The sequence below is a fragment of the Lepisosteus oculatus genome, chromosome 1 (genome assembly GCF_040954835.1).
Source record: "Lepisosteus oculatus isolate fLepOcu1 chromosome 1, fLepOcu1.hap2, whole genome shotgun sequence".
In the NCBI taxonomy this organism is placed as follows: Eukaryota; Metazoa; Chordata; class Actinopteri; order Semionotiformes; family Lepisosteidae; genus Lepisosteus; species Lepisosteus oculatus.
This window is the reverse complement of record NC_090696.1, coordinates 9,227,063-9,245,633: the sequence shown is the minus strand read 5'-3', so window position 1 is coordinate 9,245,633 and position 18,571 is coordinate 9,227,063. Positions and strand designations below refer to the sequence as shown.

General features: G+C 35.8%; 1 protein-coding gene across 2 annotated transcripts; it reads left to right on the top strand.

Moving 5' to 3' along the window:
• The first annotated feature begins 1,109 nt into the window (after nt 1-1,109).
• srp72 (signal recognition particle 72) lies at nt 1,110-17,354 on the top strand. Of its 2 annotated transcripts, none has more exons than XM_006629192.3 (19): nt 1,110-1,239; nt 2,497-2,617; nt 2,858-2,981; nt 3,697-3,840; nt 4,302-4,413; nt 5,329-5,360; nt 6,369-6,493; nt 6,691-6,748; nt 6,861-6,992; nt 7,401-7,529; nt 8,042-8,114; nt 9,415-9,479; nt 11,009-11,104; nt 11,393-11,496; nt 12,573-12,650; nt 14,241-14,378; nt 14,524-14,561; nt 15,087-15,246; nt 16,339-17,354. In XM_006629192.3, exons 1-19 carry the CDS (start codon nt 1,119-1,121, stop codon nt 16,505-16,507), a joined length of 2,019 nt encoding a protein of 672 aa, XP_006629255.2. In that variant the 5' UTR covers nt 1,110-1,118; the 3' UTR covers nt 16,508-17,354. The 2 variants fall into 2 exon arrangements, with proteins under 2 accessions (XP_006629255.2, XP_015199495.1); XM_015344009.2 differs by having other exon boundaries at nt 2,855-2,981.
• Nucleotides 17,355-18,571: the final 1,217 nt, after the last annotated feature.

Below are 18,571 nucleotides of genomic sequence, written 5' to 3'. Positions count from 1 at the left end.
TATCCTGGCGAGCAACAGGTTTAAGGCAGGATACATCCTGGACGGGTTGACAGTCCATTGTAAGGCATACACAAACTAATATTGGGGCCAGTTAACCTAGAGGTATGTCTTTGGACTATGGGAGGAAACCCACATAAATACTTGGGGAACATACAAACTCCATGCATATACAGTAGCATCCCAGAAATTAAAAGGCAGCAGTGCTAATCACTGCACAACCTGCTGCACAACCAGTTACTAAATACAAGGGTTCACATACTTTTTTCAGCCTGGACCATGAATGTTTAAACGATGTGTTCAGTACTGACAAGAAGAAGTACAATTGTGTGTTATTAGTTTAAGCAGATTGTGACTTAGTTTAAGATCCAGGTAATTCCAAAGGGTTCACAACCTTTTCTTGCAAATTTAAGTAGCTAAATAAAATGGACAACATGAACAATATCACACCTTGCAGCCCTTTGCTGGAATATCTACTGTGTTCTTCACAAGTCTTGGAAGAAAGATAATGTGTTGGTATGACTCAGGTGACACCTGAAGAAGGCTCCACAGATGAAACGTTGTGTTTTCTTTCTTCTCTTTTCAGCATGGAATAAACCTATTGTTCCTTTGCAGCCTACGCATGCTGACGCAGGTACCCACCTGAACTTCATGTTAATACAATGTATGCGGTTCAGTGGCTAAATAGGTACAACATTACTTTTTAACTGACAATAGATAGGGGGTATTCAAAACTTTCAGATTATGACTTTCAACAAGATAATTATTTCCTCATTTGCCCAGTTTTAATAAGACGCTTTATTCCGGGCATGTTAATCATCAGTGGCTTTTTACTGCACCTTTCTGTATGGACCCAGCATGATATCGTTATATGAACTGACATATCCATTTCAAAGGATATATATACTGTATATACCTCATATTTCACACGCGTCGTCGTTTTTGTTTGAGTACTACAAGTTTATTCCATGTTATATAAAAGGGAAAAATAAAATTTTCTATTATTATAACCCTTTCAGCAAATGTGGCAGTGAGAACTACAGTATCCAACGAGATTGATTCTACACGTAACATTTAACCCGGAAACGATAGTGCCGTTTGTTCCGTGATCGTTCTGCTGAATGTGCAGTTTGCAAGGGAAGATGGCGAGTGGTGGAGTTTCTGTAGCTACGCTCTGGACAGAAGTTAATCGCTATGGACAGAATGGGGATTATACTCGAGCTCTAAAGTCCGTCAATAAAAGTAATGGATTCATTATGTTTTATATTGCTTACGCGATTACAGAATAAATAGGGTCACTAAACCCGCTAATGAATGCGAAACGCGTTCAGTGGCAATGTGTTTCCTTTTTATAGTAAACGTGGAATGTGAAAATAAAAAAAAAGTTTAATATATGTAAGATAATAGGATACAACATTATAATGTATAATGTATAGTAATAATGTTGTACATGGACGTATATTTTCATTTTAATGTCCTAAGTTTAGGTGTCTTGTGGCTGTGGTAGTAATGGTTACGTGTCCCAGTTTGTCGAATTCTCACATTAGGGTATTTTGTTTTCTATATGGAATATTAATGTATTCTATACTTTTTTTATTCTTTTAATTGCTCTGTGTTGTCACCACGTTTTGTGTGTGTCCGTTAATGTTGACGTAGATTAGTGTTCACGTAAGTGTTTGTATTGTTAAAACGTTATGAATTAGGTGTATCCCAAAATATCTGGAGATAACAGCCTATTAGAGAAATCGCACATTTTAAGCGTTAGAAAACGTGAGAGTGAGAGAAAAATTCGCTCAGGGAGAAAAATGTTCCTGAAGAAGAAACGTGACAAAAACAGGGTGCAATATAATGAAGAGTATTTTGTTGAGGCCGATGCTGCATTTGTCATCTAAATTGTATTGATATTCGTGATTGCAAGATTGCTTCTATTTGTTTTTGTACAGAGCTCTTTGGCTTAATAAATGTTCAAATAATAGGGTATACATCAAGAAAAATGTAAAACAAAGAATAGTTTTATTAACTGCATCTCAAGAAATGTGAACCAGTTTGGGAAGTTAGTAATAATGGTAAATAACACCTGGAACTAAACTAACCATGTGGTCTAAACATACGGTAATGCTGGGCAATGTGCCTGTAGTGAACCAAGACTAAGGGTGTCTGTTTCGATTGACTTGACCATTACCACAATCATTATTATTCTTATTATTCTACGATAAATAAAATACTTGTTAGCATGTCATTTATAACTACCAATAGAACGTTTTCTGTTTGACCTTGTATTAAATTATTAAGCAAAAGATAAATGCATATGAAGGCTTTTTGGGGTGTGCAATTTGTGTAGGCACCATTACAATTATGTAGAAGGTTGGGGATGCATTAATTTTCAGTAGATTTGATCTCTGTGTGTGTTTTAACAGTATTTGTTAAGTTAAAATAATCTGTGTCTACAGTGAATCTTCCTATGCTTAAATTCTAATATTCCTTTCTTTCTCTGAATAGTTCTTCAGGAATGTAAAGATGACATCACTGCTCTGCATTGTAAAGTTGTATGCCTTATTCAGAATGGGAGCTTTAAGGAAGCGCTGAATGTTATTCATACTCACACAAAAGTGCTTGGCAGGTGATGTAACCTTAATATCATTACAGATCCTCATTGCAGCTCAATTAGCATTCTGTACTAATGAACATTTCATGCCCTTCTTTCTAATGTACTGTACATTATATTGCATTATACTTTGAATGACTTCAAATTCTAGAAACTGACACCAAACTCTTGAAATAATATTTCATAGGCATCAAACTTCCAAATGTTTTTTAATATTTCATAGTGTCTTTGTTGTTCGTGTTTTTTTTTCAGCAGTGATGTGATTGCTTTTGAAAAAGCTTACTGTGAGTACAGGCTGAACAGGGTAGAGAATGCCTTGAAGACAATTGAAAGTGCAACCCAGCAGAGTGATAAACTGAAGGAACTCTATGGCCAAGTGGTAACTGTTCTAATCTTTATAAGCGCAAAGCTCAGAATTCACTGAGGTGCTGATACTAGTCATGAGGTTCAGAACTGCTATGCTATTAGCAAGGGAACATGCCTCCTAGTTTGTTCTGTATTAGTATGGTTCATAATTGTCAATAAAATCTCAAACGATAGTCTTTAATTCTTATGCTGAGGCAGATCAGTCATATACTGCAACAGAGACTACACTTGAGCTTGCTTTGTTAAAATCTTGTTAAGATGAAACTGCACAGGGTTACATAAATATGTGGATGCACATACAGTATAATTTGGGAGTAGTTGGTAATTACAACACTAAATTGTTAGATCTGTAGGTGGCACTCTAGATTAATACTTTTCTACTTTCTTGCATTACAGAATAGATTTTATATGGCAATTATAATCAATCAGTAATTCTTAATTTTCTCTTCACCAGAGTTTTCTTATATTGATGTTATCACTTAAGAAGTATACCATATATCTATAATCTAGTGTTAGTTCTGCTGTCCATACAGAGCAAGTGTTTTGTTAATGAACATTGTCAGAGAACTTAAATTGTTGATGCACCTGCCTTTCTGGGTGTATTTGGGAAACTTTAAGATTAACATTTTTCTGTTGCAAAATAATTCTCAAAGGGGACCATGTACTGTTGAAAGTCAAATGTAACTCTTAAAGTCTTTCAGATGTTGAAATGGTATGGTTTTGTTCAGTTATACAGATTAGAGCGCTATAGTGAATGCGTAGCTGTCTACAAGGACCTGATCAGAAACTCTCAGGATGAGTATGAGGAGGAGAGGAAAACCAACCTGTCTGCTGTTGTCGCAGCTCTCAGCAGCTGGGAGAAATCCCCACCTGTAAGTTCAATTTTTAAATATGTGAAGATACCCTTTCAGTTATGTCTTTTTTTTTTGTCTTTCTATAGAATGGAATTCCTGTGAATTTGGAATCGTAGTAAAATTAGCTCACCGCTCTAATTTTTGAACCTGTATGGTGGGAAATGAGCACCTGTCTAGACACATCTCCAAGGTGTTTGCTGTCTGTTTCACATGTTGCCACCTCTAAAATGCTTTGCGGTAGCATTAGCATAGTTTGGAAAAATGATTCCTCACTTTCTTCAAAAACTTTAAGCTTACAATATTGCAGTAGGTCCTAGAGGTCACTGATGAAAAACAAGCCAGGTACATCCTATGCTACTTAAGCCAAAGTTTCCTTCACTAAGATAAGGCTAGTCTACAGAATAGTTTTGGCTAAAACTATTGCACATTTTAATTTAACAAAGTTGTTACCATGCGTTTCAAACAACTTGTTTTATCAGGAGGACCTTGGCCTTCCAGAAACCACCTACGAACTCTGTTACAATTCCGCTTGTACTCTCATTGGTCAAGGGGATCTCACAGAAGCAATGAACAAGCTCAGAGCAGCTGAAGGTAAGATGAGAGGAAGCGATGTGCATGAATCTACTTTATCCGGTGGATAGCAATACAGGATATACAATACAGTATATAAAACCAAAGTGACCATAAGAATATCGCTGCAGGATTACTATATTGTTAGGTAGATGCACATAAAATACATTTCTGTAGTAGTTCTTTCTGTATTCTTTATTTTAAATGAAAAATGGGTAGCAAGCTGAGATGACAAATGTTACATACATTTCATAATGTCACAGAGTTGCTGTGAAAGTGAATGCTTTTTATATCACAATTTATATCACAATACAGGTGTTTCACTGTAAGCTTAAGTGTTGCAAAAATGTTTATGAATTCTTATAGTTCAGGTGGGTAGCTGCGTCAGCATGCGTAGGCTGCAAAGGAACAAGTAATAGGTTTATTCCATGCTGAAAAAAAGAAGAAAGAGAACACAACGTTTCGGCCGTGGAGCCTTCTTCAGGTGCTCACACCTGAAGAAGGCTCCACGGCCGAAACGTTGTGTTCTCTTTCTTCTTTTTTTCAGCATGGAATAAACCTATTACTTGTTCCTTATGAATTCTTATATGCTGTCTAGGTTGAAACTTTGTCCATCACAAATTCTGAATTTGTCAATGACAATTACAGTGTTTCAACCATATTATGTACTGCATTATTATAGGTGTGCTATAACATGAATTAAAAAATTAAACAAAAACTGTTTTACTGATTAAATATTAGTCATTTGTGTTCATCTATTAAGACACTTGTAGCTTCATTGTCTATTGCTTTATGTGCTTATAATAAATTCACAATTTTGGAATGGTATAGTACAGGTTTGAGAGGGGAAGATCTGAGTATTCATGCAGTTTGCTTTTCTTTTTAAATTGTGAGCATCACTGAAATCTAAAACGGCTTGTTTTTTGTGTTCTTTAGAATTGTGTCGACAGTCTTTGTCTGAGGATTCTGTAAGTATATTTTTAACTGGTTCTTTCTGTTTTGTCTATTTTTTTTACTTTGGGGGCTTTTAAACAAGTTGCACTTTTACTGCCAGAATAAATCATTTTGGCAATGAGTGATTTACCTGGAAAAAGTTGGAACTACACCCCGACGGTTGCATGTTCAGCCCCAAGTTGCTGTTTACTCACTGTGGCTTGCAGACTCTAGTGGAAATTAGGATTGGCTAGGAAAGCCTTGTCTTTCAGTATCATATGTGTGAACTGTAGAGTTCAGCATGCTCTTAGAGAGAATAACTTTATCAGCCAAGTCTTAAATATATCATTACATATATCACTTTGTATGTTTAAATGTTTGACTCATAACAGAAAATTCAGAATTAAGACGGATACAGCATCTGAACATTAAAATTTATATCACTTACAGTAGTAGTAATTGTATAAATTTGTATACTAGTATATACATATTTATTTGCATTTCTAGAGAAAAATATTATATCTTGTACTGCTAAAACATTCTATGATAGTATTAGTCTTTGAAACCCAGTTCTAAACTCATTAACCCAGTCTCAACAAACTAAATAAAACCTTCTACTTTTTAAGTATGTACTAAGGGTATGTATCCAGCTGTTTTTCACGCTATCGTGCATCTAATTTGTTCACCATACTGACTAAGACTACCTCTCCAGGTGGACCAAACATTCACAGTATCCAAATGTTACGTATGAATGAGCCCTCCCTTCTCACTGGTACAGTGTTGTAGAAGTATTTTATCTTAAAAAAAGAAGTATATAAAAATGTTCTGTTCTGTTACCTGTTCTGTTTGAATAAAATGTTAATGCTAAATATATAGTCATTGTGTTATACATATGTTCTGCAACTTGAAAAGCAAAGAGGTCTGTCTGCAGAATAGTTTTTATTTAGTTAACACAATGTGCTTTTTTGCTAAATATACTGTTTTGATATGTTGATTCTTAAGCAGTGTGATGCTATCTTTTCCACTTTGATGTTCATCAACAGGATATGACAGAAGAAGACATTAATTCTGAGTTGGCTGTAATCCATTCACAAATGGCTTACATCATGCAGTCACAGGGGCGAACTGAAGATGCATTGCAGCTATACAATCAAGTCATCAAATTAAAGTAAGTCTTTATGAAATCCACAGCTACATGCAAACCTTTATAAAAAGGATTCTCATTCTGAGATGACCTTAATGAGATTTCAGTTTCAATGTTGGAAATTATAATAAAATCTGTATTCATGAGTAGTTTAATTTAAAATACAATACATTTTGTTTGTCAAAGACACTTATTTCATTCCAAGCTTGTTGTTTTTATAGGCCAGCAGATGTGGGATTGCTGGCTGTAACCGCCAACAACATCATTACAATTAATAAGGTAAATGTTTTTTCATTTCAATGATGACACTCGTATTTCTGATCTATTAGTGACAGCAGTAAAATTGCTCAAATCAGAATTACTGCATGTAACTTACATTTTTTTTATGCAGGACCAAAATGTGTTTGACTCCAAGAAGAAAGTGAAACTGACAAATGCAGAAGGAGTTGAGCACAAGCTGGCAACAAAACAGCTGCAGGCTATTGAACTCAATAAGGCTTTACTAGCCATGTACACCAATCAGGTATTTTGCAATCCACATCTTGCTGACTGACATTGCCAAAACTGAAATTAAGAGATTGAAAACCAGTATTATACATGTTCTAAATTTTCTTTAACTTTTTTTCTTTAACTTACATCTGTAGCATACTGCTCTAGATCCTGTTCTCTTTTTCACATAATCTCTCAGGAGGTTCTTTTTACTTTATTGCATTAATAGTTTCAGTATTAACGGCGGATGTCTATAATACTGTGGTTTAAATGTTTTGGCATGTTATCACTCTCGTTTTATGACTGTTCCGGTATAGTAAAGTCTTATTCACTTCAGTGGTGTTACAATAGAATATTCTGCTGACGAATATGCTGATGGTAATTTTGATAATTTTGACAACATTTAGCTTTAACATTTTTAATTTTGATTTTCTTAATGCAGGCAGATCAATGCCGTAAACTTTCTTCAAGTTTACAGGCCCAGAACCCAGGGCACCCACGGCCGGTGCTAATTCAAGTGGCTCAGCTCTGCAGAGAGAAACAGCATTCAAAAGCAATAGAACTGCTACAGGTACATTTTGGTTTTATTAGAGCACCAGTGCGAAGTAATGGTTAGTGTGATTAAAAGTAGAAGGTTGGATGGGGCCACAAGTATCCTTGAACCAAGGTAGTTGAAATCAGTAAAATGTGCAGCTGCGTAAAAGGGAATATGTGTGATTTGCTGTAGATCAAGTGTCGGTTAGATGTAGTTTTTATTCTATTCAGCACAAGGACACGTGTTATCGAACTATTATACTGGGACTTTGACCTGTTCATTTGCATTGTCTTTTTCTTCAATTATAGCACAGACAAAGCATATTTTTTTCCTAAGGCTTTACAGGATAAAAATGTTGTGATCCTGTCATCTGCTCATTGATAACTGCAGATGTAAATAAAGGCATATAAGATTTCTGTGAGCATTGTTGTTTTATTAATGTACAAGGAGGCATTATAACTCAACAAATCAGTGGTAAAGCCAGTAGTTATTGCATTTTTAATTACTTTTGGTATATATTGATTATATATTTATTTTTCCCCATTTAGCGTTTCTCAGAACAGTACCCTGAAAGTGCTTCAGAAATCAAACTAACAATGGCGCAGCTGTATTTGATTCAAGGTAGCCCGTCTGCTTGAAAGTCACCAAGAAACCCAGTTTTATTTCTATCAGTGCACATTAGTTGTTTGAAGAGTACACAAATCATACTAATTATACTTGCATAATTATACTTTTGAAGCAATGTGCTGACTATATTTGCATGAATCAGTTTCCCTGGGAATAAGTTTGCTAATTTGAGATAATTTAGCAGTGAAGAAATTACCCATGACCAGTTTATAAATTAGACACTTGTGAAAAAATTCAATTGATTCAACTGTATTATTACCGTGAAATTATTTTTAATTGTCCATGAACTGGAATGCTTGTCTTCCAAATCAACTTGAAAAACTGCTTTAAAGAGGTTATTGTTTCACTTAGCTTTACTCCTGTTAAAACACACCTGATTACCAATAAGCAGAGAAGCTACTACTGATTGTGGTAAATATTATTTAAATCAAGTACAGTAGACCCTTGCTTTAACAGACTGGATTAAATGGACAGACTGCTGTCCGCAAAAGAAACATCTGTTTTCTGAATTGCAAACAGCATCCATTATGGTGGTCAAACACATGACATTTAATTTTAAATGCACTGATGGGTGGCTTTAGTGATTTTGTAAATGTTACTGTAATGTGAATAAAAGATCCTATGATGAAGCTTTGACTGCACCCACTGAAGAGATGGAGCAGGTCCATAAGAAATTTAATAAATTCATGATTAAGACGTCATATTATCCCAGCTGGACAATGCCAGTGAGACTTGGCTGTTTGCTCTCAGGACATAAAATTAGCAAGGAAAGGACCTCAAAATTACTGTGTGCAAATGCTGATGGCTTATACAGATTGACACCCTTAGCTGTCGGCAGATTTTGGACACCAAGGATCCTAAAGGCTGTAATGAACTAGCATCCAGTAGTCTATTGCCATTCCAAAAAAAGCTTGGTTTAATTCTAAATTATTTTAGCTATACATTCTCCTTAGTAATTTAACGGAAAGCTGGCAATAACTAACACCCTTTTCCCCTGTTAGTCTGGTAAAATAAAAATATAGTGTACTTTAATACAATGGTGTGTTAATATAAACAGTATAGTACAGTAATATATTAATTCACCGTGCTGTCATATATCTACATAACAAGAAAGCATATATATAGTACACATTTCATGTAACAGCTTGTTTGGGGGCTGAAAAACCATCAATGGTTATTTAATGGATAACTCTTCCCACCTATTAGTCCCTTATCTCAAGAAGTTACTGTAATTATTATTAACTCACATCACATCAGGGGTTTTCTTAACTATTTTACTTTTGTCACCCTAAAGGTCATGTTACTAAAGCCTGTGATATTTTGCGATCAATAGAGGAAATTAAATACAAGCAAGGCATGGTAAGTATTTTGATTATAGAACTATGAAATTCTTATTTTTTATATATTAATCAAGAATACGAGAACATTTCAGCAGTGATGTCAAAATGTCACATTAAAGATCCACATTGCAGTAAAGAGGGATACTTAAGACAATTGTTTCAAATTGATATATAGTTTTTTTTGCCCATTGATGCATTGATTGATTTGTTGCCTTGGATTTGGAGGGCATAGCCATATTTCATCCACCTAATCTTAAAGAAGTCACTGGTCATTATAGTTCATAAACAAGTTGAGTATTGTACCCTGTAAGTACATATTTTTATATACATTTCTGATTTAATATTTAAAATGTACTAGTTTGTAAAAAAATAACCTTTTATTTCAAAATTGTGATTCGGGCAATGGTGGTCACAATCACATGATCGCTTTCAGTTGCCAGGGTTCCAGATAGCTTGCAAACTGCTTTTAAGGTTGCACCTTTTTAGGGTGATGATTGGAAGTCATCTGGTATAGGATGTGTTCCTTATTGGAGAGTTACTCTAGCCCTATCAGTGGATTAATGACAGGTGATCTCCAGCTTGATTCTGAATCCCCACCTTGAGGTAAAGAGGGTGCCTACCTCTTGGAGATAAAGACTGAGAGGCTCTCCACATCTGAGGTGTCAGGATGAGCCCAGTTTATGGTGGCCTGGTTTGTGTTAGAGAGCACGTACACTCTGCTTACAGTCCTCTCTGCAGAATTCCTATGAATCTGAGTCAAAGGAGTTCGACAGTTCAGTTTGTTGTAACTGAAAGATGCTTATACTTCATATTAACATAATTATAGCCTTGTTGCTGTACTGTATATGTTAAAGACAGCCTTAGTAGGTATTTATCTGGCTTACACAGTTATGTTATTAAACAATCCATAAATCAGATGTGAATATCTATAATATAACAATTTTATGTTGCTAATGGTACAATAAAGGGGGAAAATTCCCATTGGATCATTGCCTAACAGCGACATCGGGAAAGATGTGATGCTTCTCCACCCTCCTATGTGGCAATCCGGAGTTTGCAGTGTCGAATTACACCTCTGAGAGGTGGGCAAGTCCTAGGAAAACATTCACAGGCCATTATTCTCTTTGTGCAGCAAAGGAGTGGTGGTACTCAAAAATCTGAGCAGATAAACAACTGATAATTTCAAAATTATTATTATTTGGAATTATTTCCAAATAATGATGATTTCTAAACAGGCTGGGTTAACAAAAAATTAAATTGTACCTGAACGTCTTTGGTGATTCTTAAGTCTCCTTCAAATTTATAACGTTTATTATGTTCTCTTGTTATTGATTTGAAAATGACAAATTGTTTGTTGGAGCATTTTTGTGTTGTGTAAGGCTGTACTATTGTCCATTAGAGGTGGAAACAAATATTTCTGTGATGTAGTGTATAGATAACAGTAAAGTGTTTTCTAGTGTAAAATATGAAATTTCCCACTCAACATTGTGGGAATTGCTTTGTGTTGAGTTCCATATCAGCTATTGTTTGATAACTTTTCTTTTATAGATTTCAGCATTGGTTACCATGTACACTCACGAAGAAGACCTAGATAGCGCCATTGATGTCTTTGGCCAAGCTATTCAGTACTACCAGAAGCAACAGGTATGTTGCCTAATTATAAATGGTATATAGTAATTATGTTGCAGATACAAACATCATTTTATGAGGATGCTGATCATTGGATGCATATACATTTTCAAATTAGCTCTAAAGTATCAAAGAGATCATCTTCCATATTTTACTGAAGCATGGATGTAATGCTTTTGTTAGATTTCATTGGATAAAATTAAATGTCTTATTACAACATCTGTCCCAGTAAGTATTTAATACTGGTTTCTGCAGAATCTGCCAAGAAGATGAAACTTTTTTTTTCTTTATCATCCTTTTCAGCCTGGTTCATCTGGTCATTTAGCACTTGTACGAGAAGCAGCGAACTTTAAGCTGAAATATGGAAGGAAGAAAGAGGCTATAAGTGATCTGGAACAGCTGTGGAAGTATGTGTACTTTAGTCATTTTGTTTCTTTTGGTGTGTGAATGCAGTTTGTTTTCTGTATTTTATTTCAGTAAGTCTTATAAATTGCAGACATTCTTTATAGTTTAGCTCAGGGTTCACCATACAGGTTTATAGGCCACTCGAATTCACCTGTTTTTAAAGATTGGGAACACTTAAAAGATATTGGTTAATTATGCAGGTAATTTGTCCAATTAAGGAAATTCTGGTTCTTGATGCATGAAAATTCTGTTCCAAATGACTTTTAGATTACATTGTTAAACAAATGACTAGCAATTGATCACAAATTATTCCATAATTGAATGATTGAATATAAAAACTGCTGGTTTGGGGCTTTCCAGGAGTAGGTCTGGTAGACAATGCGTAAATTAGGTGACATAAATCCTAAAGTTAAGGGTGTTATACTGCATTTTCTGTTTTATCAAATTCTGGTCAAAGTGGCAATTGTTTTGTGCGCTTTGTTTCATGTTTAACAAATCAACTCCACAGTTTTTAATCATAATGAGTACATTTGATATAGGGATACATTCAATTAATCATAGTAGGAAAGAGTATTGCATCCACTGTTAGATACATGGGACGCTTAGGTCTCCTATAAAGTTGCCAGCAGGTCTATCCATGTGGAGCTTAAACTAAAGAAAATTCAGAAACTAAGTAAGGTAGAATCTTGTTAGTACTTCGATTGTAGATATAAAAAATCAAGTTGGAGCAGGTGCTAGTAAATGAAGAGACCACTCTTCCTCAGGACCTGAAAATTTCAAATGAATGTCCTTGTGTGGTCACAGGGACCACTATGCAGTGGGATGTTTAATGTTTCAGATGAGATGTTCAGTATTACACAGTACTTTTCAGAAGAGCAGCCACTTTTCAAGAATTCCCCCTGTCTAAGATTTTTCTTGCTCATACCGAATCCTGAAATCTGACCTGAGGAATATGTGGCTTCCAAGTTAAATGAACGTTGTTCTCCAATTTCCCCTAAAGGTGAAGCAATAAACAGTTGTCCTTTTTTTATGTTGTTTGTAAAGTCCTTCTTTAACCTATAAACCATTTTTTTTCCAGGCAGAACAAGAATGATATACATACATTGGCACAGCTTATCTCTGCTTATTCATTGGTGGATCAAGAAAAAGCAAAATCGTATCCTTTATTCAAAACTATTGGTGTCCTTAAGAAATGGTTGGATGACATCCTGCGATTAGCTGCTTGTTGCCAAACAGGCTACATGGCCTAATGGCTTCCCCTCATTTGTCACTGTTCTTATGGCAGTTCCACCCCATAGGGAACTGCTGCTATTGTGGTGGCAGATCATTCAGATGTAAACTGAATTAATGTTAATCTTTCATAATAACTGACATAGGTAATGCAAAGTTTCATTTACTGTACATGAACATTTGTAGAGGTCTGCAGAAAGGACAGATTTGATTTAGTTTTTCTTGTGGCTGCAACTTTAAATGCAGGAAAGGCATTTGTACGGTATTAAAGCATATGACCCCCAAACCATTTATTTTGAAACAACACCTTCTTTACCGCTGTGTTCTCTCTAAACTGCGCACATGCAAGGCTGCTCAGTAACTTTGAAGGTTCTTGTCACAAAACATACTAGGCTATGCAGAGTATTAAGGAATAAACAGCTTCACAAATTATTGTTTTGAACTAATCATTTCAGTGAAATTAGTCGATTCAAGATTCCCCAGGTGATTTGGTAATTTAATTCCCTATACCTTTATGCCCAGTGAGACAAAATAAGAATCTTTAAAACTAAATGTATAGAGCCTTCATGCTATGCATGGGTTTAAGGGCTACATGTTCAGAATGTATTTTGCTGGTTATTTCAGATGGCTGTATTAATTTCCAGATTATATCGAATTTGTAATAAAACATTTTTAAGATGGGTGTACTTTCTAAAAGATAAATGCATAATTTTCTTCAGCTGTGAATAGATATACCCCAGAGTAGGTAAATACTATTTGATGCCATGTTGCTGTTTTATTATTCCACTGTTAATTTCACATATATCTTTGTTAATAAAAAAAGAATTTGAAATTGTGTATTGATATTTTCACATTGGTTTTGTTGAATTTTCTTTAAAAAGTCTGTCATAATACTATTTTGCTACATAATTAACTACGGTAACAGTTGTGATTATTTAGTAAAATAACATGAGTGTACTTTGGTAATATTTGAACTTATTTGGCTGCCCTGAACCCTGCAAACATCCACGATATGTAACAAATGGGCTCAACAACTAATTTGTCTACTTTTAATATTTCATGTGGATTTTAATTTAGATTCTCAGATAACATAACCTCATTTAAGTAATTATTTCTCTTAATGTGGTATTCAGTGGTGTTGTAATATTCAGCCTAAATGTGCTATATGTGAAATATTGCAATGAAAAAAACTAATGTACTGCAAGCCCAATATGTGATAATTGTAAGTTCCAAGCAAACGTAACAATATTAATTGAATTTACATGGCTAGTTCATAGCAAAAGTATATGATGTGAAAGAATAAATGTTAAGCTCTTACAAATTAAATTAAACTAGGTTAACAGTGTGCCACACTTTTCTGTAAAGTTTTTTAGATACATTTGAACATGGCACTATTTAAAACGTTTAACACACCCTCGAGCTGCTCAGCTTTGGTGTTTGTGCTCACTCCAGTTTGCCCTGAGTTAAACTAGATGGCACTTTTCTTGTGTGATCCTTCCTTAACAGCATTCCTCAGTCTCAGCAAACACCTCCCATCCCCAGACACCATGTCTTTTAATGTGGACGTGGATGAGCTGGAGAACTCGCATGGAGCCACTTATATTAGAAAGAAGGCTGCAAAGGTGACTGGGGATACTCTGCCCAAAGAACAAGGGTAAAAATGAATTTATCTCCCTTACAGCATATGCAACTGCAATTAAACTGCAATTTGATTACATTGCAGTTTTTTAAGTGCATTTTATGTCATAAGAATACAAAATAATTAATATGAGACTTACAATTAAATATTTGTTTCACAGGCAAGGGGATATGAAGAAAAAAAAGAAGAAAAAGAAGGGTAAGTGATTTTATAAGCACCCAGTCTCTATCAATATACATAATTATATGAAGATTAAAAAGTTAGAAAATGTTCCATTAGGGTCCACATGTTGCTCATTGATTAAAAAATCTTATTTGGAGATCACTAACATCTCTAAATGGATTTAATATTGTAAAGAACAATATATACTGTATTTAATCATACAGTTTTTCAGCAGAGCTAATAGCTATAGGCAGACAGCAGTAACGTCTGGACTGAGCACTGTCCAAGTAGAGCAGAGAGGTTTACTTGTGAAAGAATGTAGCAGGAGGCTTCCTTGTTGTATGGGGTGGTTTAGCGGTATGTAACAAAAAGACTATGCAGAGTACGTTGTTTTGTGAGCAGTTACAGGGATTTCATGAAAGCTGGTATGACTGTCTAATGGATAAAACCTTATTAGTTATTAAAGAACTCCTAGCAGGTCAGATTCAGACATTTATAACCTCTGATTAATTTAGATCACTGTTCAAAACATAACATCGTGTTTACTTTTAACATCTTTAGGTAAAATGCCAAAGAACTATGACCCCAAAGTGGCTCCTGACCCAGAGCGGTGGCTGCCAATGAGAGAACGCTCCTACTACCGTGGCAGGAAGAAGGGCAAGAAGAAGGAGCAAGTGGGCAAAGGAACACAGGGGGCAACATCTGGAGGCCTGGCTGAACTGTGAGTATTCAAATACCCTCTTAAAAACCTGCTGTTTCCTTTAGTAAAATGTTTTTCAGCATAAATATCCATAGGTGGTCATATTTCAGATAACAAATACAGGATGACCTATAAACGTCTTTATCATACTTTTAAGATCAAAATAGAGCTCACAGTGTGCATCTTTAGATCCATAAACATGATCTGCATTACTGCTCAGATATAATTTGCATGGAATTTTCAAACTTCAGCTAAGGATTAAAGTTGAGGACTTGTTTCAGGTTGAACTGGTGTTGAAGGCACCAGTCTAGGATGTACAAGATCCCATAAGTGGCAAACAGTGAAGCCAAACTTGAAGAATACCTGCAGCTCTCTGTTACTGCTGTGTTTTGTAAAATACATAGCTTTTCAGTATCAAAACAGTGAAAATGAGTTTAAATTGTATTGTGTAAATATAAACATTTGTCTTCAGCAGAATTTTCAAAAGCTTTAAAAAAGTCTATAAGTTTCATCTCATAATGGCACTATTTGAAGGAAGCATAACAGAAGTAGTGCAAAGTGCACTTTTATATTCATATCCGTAAAACCATAACTAGAAGAGAAAAGAGATCGAGGTTACCCCTGATAGCTGAAACCCAATATGTTCAATCATTCAGATGGTGATATAATCAGAGGAACCCATCGTTCCCATATAGGAATGTTACTTTTGGTGCTTTAGGCATAAGACAAAGTTCGGAAAAAAACGTGCACTACAGCACAGATTAGGTCAACTTGAATGTCAAGGTATTTTCTCAGGCATTGTTTTCTGCATATAATTAAAATCAGGAAATGACTGAGAAATGAGAAAATCTGACCTTTCGACTTGTCAAAGGTGTGTGAATGTAAGTGCATGGCTGCTGACTTCAGGCTTAGGGAAATATAGGATAGTCTTGTAAAAGAAACCTCTGAGCATAAGGGATATGACATCCCACCCAAAATAGTAATTAGCTACTATGTGTTTTAGTTGTGAGCATTTGGTAATTTGTGTAAAGCAAGTGCACTTTGGTACATGTAGTTCAATCAAAGTTGGATAAAATGGTTATTAGCATAAAATAATGATCCTGTTTTCCTCAGGGATGCTAGTAAATCTGCGAGCAGCCCCCCCACCTCACCAAGGCCTGGTTCTGGTGCTACGTCAGCCTCTTCGACCAACATGGTTCCCCCCAGACAGCAGAAGCCAGCAGCGTCTGGAGCCACTAGGAAGAAACCGCAGCAGAAGAAGAAGAAAGGGAAGAACTGGTAGTGCCTGGATGTGCTGTACGGTGCCAGCAGATGCACCACAATAAATCTCAGTCATGGATCTGATTAACTGTCAATCACAAGCTGTCCGTATATATTTTTTAATTTAACCATGATGTAACTTGGGGTTTTGATAGAGAAGGTGGATCAGGGTTAATTTTTTAAAAAAATACTGCAAGACCCTTAGTTTTGCCCCCACCCCATCTCTCACCTCCATTTTTAAGTTGGGTAAGTCTGAAGGAACATGTTTTCAAAACCAGCCTGTGCATTTAAGAATGACCAACAAGGACATTTTCTCTGAACAAAGCTCATGTGTTCGTCAACATCCTATAAGCAGATTTTTTTTTAAGTCTACTTCACATGGAAATTACTAGGTTGTTTGCTTTTATTGGGAAAGGTAGCTACCAAATTCAGTGCTGCTGGCTGCTATAAAACCAAAATGAAAAAAGTTGAACAGTAATGTAGAACACATTTTCAGCAACTTTAAACTTCCAATACAAGTTTCTGTAATTTAACACATGGCAAGAATTGTGTATTTGCTGAAATCATTGTTATAGCGTGGTTCATTTTAACCACCAAGTCCTTGTTTGATTCCTTAAAGACCTTATTAAGGATTTTGTTATACACTCTGGATGTCCATGGTAAATGTATTAAATTCTGGATGATGTAAAATTAAATCTGTTACTGTCCTATTATTTATTAGGAAGCAGTGTGGAGTAGTGGTTTTGGGGTCTGGGGTCACTCCCATTGCTCCAGTAAATACCCTGTTGTATAGAGGGTTCTCCAGGGTGTTGCTGTAAATGAGTTTGTTCACAATTGACTTACCAGGCAAAATAAAAGAATACAAAATACTGGGTGAGCTTTCAGTCTTCTTAAATGGTGGTGAAAAGAGTAGGGGTGTAACCCCGGCGTCCTGGCCAAATTTCCCATTGGCCCTTACCAATCATGGCCTCCTAATAATCCCCCTCTATGAATTGGCTACATTACTCTGCTCTCCTCCCCACTAATAGCTGATGTGTGGTGAGCGTTCTGGCGCACTATGACTGCTGTCGCATCATCCAGGTGGGGCTGCACATTGGTGGTGGTGGAGGGGAGTCCCCATTACCTGTAAAGCGCTTTGAGTGGAGTGTCCAGAAAAGCGCTATATAAGTATAAGCTATTATTATTATTATTATTATTATTATTATTGTACAGTAAATCTTCTTGATTATAACAGTTATGTAGTATTTGTCAAAATATCAAAAAAAAGACCACAAATCCCAGAGTAACATTTAAGGAACATTCAAATCCTTTGTTTTTACACTGTTCCGATGTAACTTTTACTGGCTTGTTTTTTTCTGGGAACGATGGCTTTTTTTGTCCTGTGTTGGATTCTGTCTGGGGAGCACCTTCTGTCCAGAGTTGGTATGTTTTCTTCTCTTCAAGCCTGCATGGATTTTCATCCCATCTCCTAAAGGCATGCTGGCTAGGTGAAATTGCCCCCTTTCTCTCTGTGTGATGGACTGGCGTCTTGAGCAGTTAGGCACCTTCAACACCCACTTTGCCACTCCATGTTTCCAGGGCGGGGTCTAGGTTGTTGAAAGTTGAGGTCTTCACCAGGACGAGTAGCTTTCCGAAAGTGGATAGATGAACAAACTTAGTTCAGATTTGAACAAAGTGGAAGATACAGCAGGAGCCAGCAACCTTACAAGTTCTTATTTGATCTGGCTGTTGGGCATGTGTTGGATTTTACCAGCATTCGCTTCAGACCTAGTTATAATTATTCTTTCACAAAATTGAGTTAACGCCCCTGGACAGCTGATGGATCTGTAAGAGATGTTCTCATGCAATCGATATTAAACTGTAGCTTGGATCGTTTAAAAACGCATTCAGACTTCTAGTTTATTTAGGATTTAAATGTTTTGAATATAGGCTGAAATATAAGGATAGATTGAACTGCGATAGTTTTTTTTTTTAGAAAGTAACCACGTCTTTATCGTTCTTTTTTTTTCCTTGCTAAATTTTAAGACCAGAGCGAGGAAAGCGCCTCACAATATTGCCCGAACAAAGCTTCAAGAATTATAGGCTG